Source organism: Glycine soja, chromosome 9 (genome assembly GCF_004193775.1).
Source record: "Glycine soja cultivar W05 chromosome 9, ASM419377v2, whole genome shotgun sequence".
Lineage (NCBI taxonomy): Eukaryota > Viridiplantae > Streptophyta > Magnoliopsida > Fabales > Fabaceae > Glycine > Glycine soja.
The window spans coordinates 11,525,315-11,532,393 of record NC_041010.1 but is presented as its reverse complement, the minus strand read 5'-3'; the positions used below and the strand labels follow the sequence as shown (position 1 = coordinate 11,532,393).

Here is a 7,079-nt window from a genome sequence, read left to right as displayed (position 1 = left end):
AGGACAGAGATGAATTATTGTAGGAACTGAGGAACAACTTGCTCAAGGCTCAACATCAAATGAAAAGATATATGAATAATCATAGAAGGGAGCTAGTCCTTCAGGAAGGAGATTGGGTCTTTTTGAAACTGCAACCTTATAGAATGAAGTCTCTAGGAAGAAAGACAAATGAGAAGCTGAGTCCACGGTTTTATGGACCCTACAAGGTGATACAGTTTGGAGAGGTTGCTTATAAATTGGAACTCTAAGAGGGTAGCAAGATGCATCTAGTGTTCCATATATCTTTGCTCAAGAAAACGGTTAAGCCCACTTGCTCCCCTCAACTATTACCAACAGCCCTGAATGAGAATTGGAAACTGTAGGTCCAACCAGAGAAAGTAATGCAAAGTATAACTTCAGAAGATGACAGAAAAGAAGTTCTCATCAAATGGCAAGACTTACCCCACCATGAAGATAGTTGGGAACTTGCTGATGAAATGTAGACTGTTTTTCCTTAACTTGACCTTGAGAACAAGGTCCCTCATGAGGGGAAGGGGTATTGATAGATGGGGAAAGGTGTATGTTAGGAGATATTTTTGGAAGAGCTAAAGGGTTGTTAGTTAGAATAGCTAGGATAACTAACTGTAGTTAGTTATAACTATAAATAGAATTGAGAGAAGTTAGTTAGGGGTTAGAGAGAAAATTGAGAAGTGGAGGGTGGTGAGACCTCGAACTCATTTTGTATTCTGTCTTGGGTGTTGAAAGTATCACCATAACAATACAATCCTTTCCTTTGTTTTCGGTCCAGTTCTTTCATTGAACAACACATAGTGATTTACAATGATATTTATAACCTAATAACAGACTTACTTGTAAACTATAAGCCAACTTGTATTAAGACAAAAAAAAATTTACAGAATAATCCTATATTCAAAATTTAGTCACAACTCACAAGCACAGGAAATTATAATTCCTAAATAAGTAAATAGGTTTTCCACTTACTTAAAACAAAAAAAAAACATACCAATTCACTGTTCTTACCCAATCAAAAGTAAACACACACAGATTGTTATATTTCATTATTGTTTCAACTCAAAGTGTTTAAGCAGTTTTTTAGTGTGGAAGAGGGAGAAAGGCTGTTGAAAGTTTGTCAGTGTTAATTGTCTTAGTCATCCACAATGAATCATGTATTTGACACTTAGTTAATACCTTTGTATTCGGTCAACCTATTTTGAAACAAAATGGTACTCTCAAATAAAGTTAAAACCACATGTCCTCTAAGATAACATGACTGCTAGGTATGCAACAAAGAGGACTCTCAAATAAAGTTAAAAGCCCTTAACTGCTTGTGCAAATACTCTGTCGTTTCTTAAGAAAAATACATGTTCTAGCATGGGTTTTGCTCAAAATTGATGTCTCTGCAAAAGCCCTCAATTGATTTCAGAAATCATTTACAAATAGAGGAGAAATCGGGGAACAAAAGAAACACATTTTCGTGGACAACCCCAGAACCGTATTTTCACAAAATTCTCTCAAAACAGTGAACAACATTTTTAGGTCTTCATTGTGTTTTGTTCGAAATCCTTTGGGCTATAAAAACCCTAAACTAATTATAGAAAAACAACTATTCATATGGAACTAATTTATTTTGAAAGTTTCAGACGGTACAAGTTTGACACAAACATTCGAAGAATTGATAAGTGACCATGACTGAGAGTGGATTGAAACCATATTCCTTGTGCACACAATGTGGTTATAGTGACGTACCTCAATATTGACTTCAGCGGTAGTGGTAGCTTTAGTAGTTGTAGCTTCAGCGGCAATAGTAGCTTCAGTAGGGGCATTTGCGGTAGTCACATGGTCAGGAGGAAGGAGAAAGGAGAAAGGACAAGAGGGTTTGAGCGCGCGGGGGCCAAAATGAATTCGGGTTTTAATTTATGAACAGGACAACATCGATTTTTTTAAAATAACCGATGTTAACCTCAAGTAGTTAACATCGACATTGAGAAAACCGATGTTAACCTCAGATAGTTAACATCGGTTTTTTGAGATTAACATCGGTTTTCACATCGATTTTAAAAAAACCGATGTTAATCTCAAGTAGTTAACATCGGTTTTGACAAAACCAATGTTAACTAACTCGACTTATTTACAAAAATACTATCATGCTCTTCTTAATATCGGTTTTTTAAAAAATCGATATTAATCGTGCGATGTTAAATCTATAAATTCTAGTAGTGCTCTTACCAAAGGCACCCCTAACATTCCAGGCTAAAATATTTAGGTCCTTAAACATCATAAATATTGATATAAAAAGAAGAAACCCAATCCTTAAACATCATAAAATATTTATTATGTAGTTGAGTTGGTAGGTGCACTAAAAGAAACACAATCCAACCAATTAAAAAAGATGTAATTAGATTTACATTACAACCCAAGTTGGGCACAACTCGCTTACACTTCTATATGAAACTTTAACATGAACATCCACTCATACAATTTAAGGGAATTCTAATGCATAATGATACTAATAAAGTAATTTCGGGTGACAAATTACCATGAACTAAATAAGATGCATGACTACTTGATGCATAATATTAATAAAGTAATTATGATGCACAAATGGTCTAAATGATGTGGTTGGAATACTGATTTTGAAGCGTCTTGCTGTAGTGATCTGTCTGAAATTCATCCTTTGGTAGTAGAAGGGGAGATAAAGTTACTATTTGCTGCACATTTTCTGACCGAGAAGCAATATTCTGCAATGCAGTATCATAGTTATAGGGTTGCATTGATTGCACAAGTCCATTGTAATTGCAAAGTGAGGACTCTTGGTTGTGTTCATCTCCATGAATTTGAGGACAAGTACTACAGCAATGACAATGGACTTCCCTCAATCACCGGCACACCATGTTGATAAGTCCAAATTATACACTCACCAGGTTGACTACCCCAATTCACAATCTCATCAAGTTGAATAGTCAAATCTTCAATTTCATCAAGCTGGCTAAAATAATCCGATCACTCATCAAATAGATGATTAGTCAAATCTACTGGCATATCATGTTGATTTGAAAGTTTTCCTAAAGCATTAATTTGATTTGCACAATCCAGAGGCACATCAACTTGATTAGTAATATCCACCACCCCTTCATTCTTCGCAATTAATTGCATAAGATTTGGATCAAAGTTAAGCATTTGGGCCTTCAAAAAAAAAAGTCAAGCATTTGAGATTGGGAACTAGAACCTTTGTCAAGATTAAGTAGGTAAGATGCTACCTGGTTACCATCATTAGGTGGCCTCATAGGAACAAGAGAAAATTGATTTTGAGAAGTTTCCTGCATGAAATTGAGTTGGCCTGGGATTGGAGCAGCACTCTCTGATTGAACCATGCTTTGCATGAAACTGAAGTTGGCTTCATTTTGATGCTCGTGTTTCGACATTTCAATTTGTTGTTTACAAGCTTCAAGCTTAAAGTCCAACCTATCAATGAAATTCCTCAGCTCCTCTACACCTAGGTTGTTGAAGCTTGAATGCCAAGTTGGATATTTGATCTTGAGGGTCTCTTTTTTGGACTTTGGAAATATCATTGTCAACCATATTCTTCCTAATCTCAAAAAAGTTATTCAGATCAAAGTTCTTAGGATGTTTCTCATTCTTTATACTCTCATACCTTTTAATGATGGAGTGCACCTCAATAGGGTCATCTTGGGGCCAAGTCAGTGGTGGAGCATCACCATAATTGCCATCATACATAATCATGCAAGCTTTGACTCCACACACGTTAGAAAATTCAGTCATTTTCGTCATTAGTGCCTTCTTTCTCTTCGTGAAAGCCAAATCACGATCTCTCCCATTTGGGATTGGCTTTAAGATTAATTTTGGACGAACCATATTCTAAAAGCATATGCACATATATAGAAATTGATCAATATAGCAAAACTTGTGGTCATGCGTTACGGATAGAGAGAGATCAAACAGACAACTGCTTCATGAATTGATCGAACGTTTCGGATAAGATGTTCTAGAAATTTTAAAAAAATTGAACAAAAAAGAAAACCATCATGAACAGTAAAATATCTAAAAACAAAGGATAAACTATATTGATAAAGAAGAATGGTTCAAAGAAAAAGCAAACTGTTTTTGAATAACAAAATTAAAAGAAAAATAGGGAAGAAAGAAAGAAATAGTAGAGATATATATTGATAGATAATAATTTTCCTAACAGCTGAAGAAAGTTCCTTACTTGTAATGGCTGATCTTGGAACCTTCTACCGGCTGATTTCAGATTTGTTCATGAATTAATGAGTAAAGAAGCACAAAATTTTAAGCGTTGAATATATGAAAATTAGGGAATAACTTTTGATGATGTTATTATTAATTAAATCAATATATATATATATATATATATATATATATATATATATATATATATATATATATATATATATATATATATATAAAAATTATTATTACATATATCAGGTGTAACAATTTAAGAAAAAAAATCAATACTTATTTTTCACCCATAATTTTAGCGTGGGGATCTAGCTCCAGATTCTGGAATAGAAAATATCCACTCTTTATATTTTTTTATTACTCACTCTAGGTAATTATGAAAAGATCTTACATTAGTGAATTTAATTATATCCTACCAATGATATATCCAATCAGCTATACTATTTTATGCATGTTTGAAATAGTTGTTCGGATTGAGTGAATATGTCTCTAACTAGGTTAAAAATTAGGAGTCGGGTTATTGACATTTATGTCTTTTTATATTTTATTGTTTTGGATATGATTTATCTCTATATTATAATTAGTTAATTACAAATGTAATTTTCAGTTCTAATTCTTAAATAAAATATTTTTAGGAATCCTCATTAAACATATGATTCTCAATTTGGATCCTCTCCGGTTGTATTATTGGTACAGCCAACATGTAAAGTCTAAACAGTTGATTTTGTTATTACCCAATGATTAGAGAGGAAAGAGAACATGATGGATGATTGAGATTTTGGACGGAGAGAATTCCGACTAAAGAGGATACGGAAAATCCAGATTCAATTTTAATTTTAGAACCTTGTATCAGATTAAAAACATCTCCTATTTAGATAAATTAATGTTTAAGATTATTTATCTTAATTAATCATAATTTGAATTTTATTTTTCAATTTTAAATTTTGATAGATTGTGATTTTTATATTTTTTAATTTCTTTCTTAATTTAAAAATTATATTTAATTTATTTTCAATTAATATAATAAATTATTCATTATTAATATTCTTTATTTTCAATTTTTTTTAAATATGTCATTCTTTTTTTTATATGATCAACGAGGCCAAAGGCCCAAAGAAACTACAAACAACAATTCTGGACACTCACTAGTTACTCCCCTACGTTTGCTAAGTACATCCCCAACTCCCTTTTTATGTTTTAATTATCCATTATACCCTTTTTCCTTAAAATGATACACCCCTTGGAACCTCCTTTCTCTCTTTCAGAATTTTAACATATATCTATTCTAGAAATATATTTTTGGAATATGTATATATTATTCAAGAAAGACATTTCTGACAGTAAAAAAACATAACTCAACCAAATCATAAGAGACATTGTAGCCTTCAGTAGTTGATGTTGTAAACCTAGATTAGAAAATGAACGCTTATTTGAATGCACTTAAAGGAGAGAATTCATTGTCAAAAGCCTTGCTTTGCAATTAAGGAATATAATAGGTGAAACACACTTAATTAGTGATGAATTTACATTGAAACACAGTGTCACGTGAAGGAAAACAACAATGTTCGTTAGTCTTATTTTCATCATATTATTATTTTTCTTTAAATCTATTTAAAATCTTATTTCTATCCCATCTTTAATGTTCTCTAAACTCTACTTACAAACTCCATCTTCACCCATATTCATCTATTATACATTTTAATTGCAAAACAAAGCTTTTGACAATGACTTTTCTCCTTTAAGTGTGTTCAAATAAACGTTCATTTTCTAATCTAGGTTTACAACATCAATGATGCAGGCTACAATGACTCTTAAATGAATTGGTTAAGGTATTTTTATTACTATGAAAAATGTCTTTGGAAATATATTTCCAGAACTATGTATCACAATTCTGGAAATACATTTCTAGAACTGTGATACATAGTTTTAGAAATACATTTCTGGAATAGGTATGTATTATTTTGGAAAGACATTTCCAAAACAGAAAAGAGGTTCCAAGGGGTGTATCCCTTTAGTGAAAAAGAGTATAATGGATAATTAAAACATAAAAAAGGAAGATGGAGGTGTACTTAGCAAAAATAAGGGGTTTAAATAACAAGTGTCTATTTCTGGGATAAGACAACTCTAGTGAGCAATCGAATGACTGACTTAATTGAGTAGGTTTCTGCTCAAACATCACAAAATCTACATCTAAATCACAAGTCATAATAGTTAACATATCTGCATAGCAATTAGCTTCTCTATAGATATGCTCCACCCGAATGTTAATATTTGAAGCAAAAAATAACCTAATGCTTCTAACCTGCAACACTACCTATGTTGCTTCCTTTGATAGCTTTAACAATTGATTCAAAATCCACCAGAACAACAACATTTTTTGGAATCCTTTCTCCCAGACCATTCTAGGCCCTTGCAGAACTCCCCATAGTTCAGTTATAAAAGTTCACCGCCTTTATTGAATTGATTGGTATAAATCTTCACTTTGATATGGTGAGTAGTCATCCCATCCAACAAATGCCAATATTAGTTTTTTAAAATTGTATTTTACTTACTTTCGTTCATACATTAATGAGTTTATATGCTTTGATTTATTCTACATTTGGTTGGGTTATAGAAAATGATTTATGGGTTGCATCTCTTTAATGGATGTTTGCTTTCTTGTTATTCGTATGTGCTTTGAGGACTTCCCATTAGCCCTCGACTTCAGCTCCAAGTCTCTCCGCCTACAATACAAAGCTAAGTCCATCCTAGCCTTTTTATTGTCTTTTGTCTTACCACTGACATTCATCATAGTGATGCATATGTTGTCAAAGAAATTTTTTTCTATGTGCATAACATCAAGATTGTGTCGCAACAAATTA

At 32.4% G+C, this 7,079-nt stretch overlaps 1 protein-coding gene across 1 annotated transcript; it reads right to left on the bottom strand.

Annotated features, from left to right (window-relative positions):
- Positions 1-3,465: 3,465 nt before the first annotated feature.
- On the bottom strand, positions 3,466-3,873 carry LOC114368175 (agamous-like MADS-box protein AGL80). Its single transcript, XM_028325513.1, has one exon. The coding sequence runs from the start codon at positions 3,871-3,873 to the stop codon at positions 3,466-3,468; it is 408 nt and encodes a 135-aa protein (XP_028181314.1).
- Between the last annotated feature and the right edge of the window lie 3,206 nt (positions 3,874-7,079).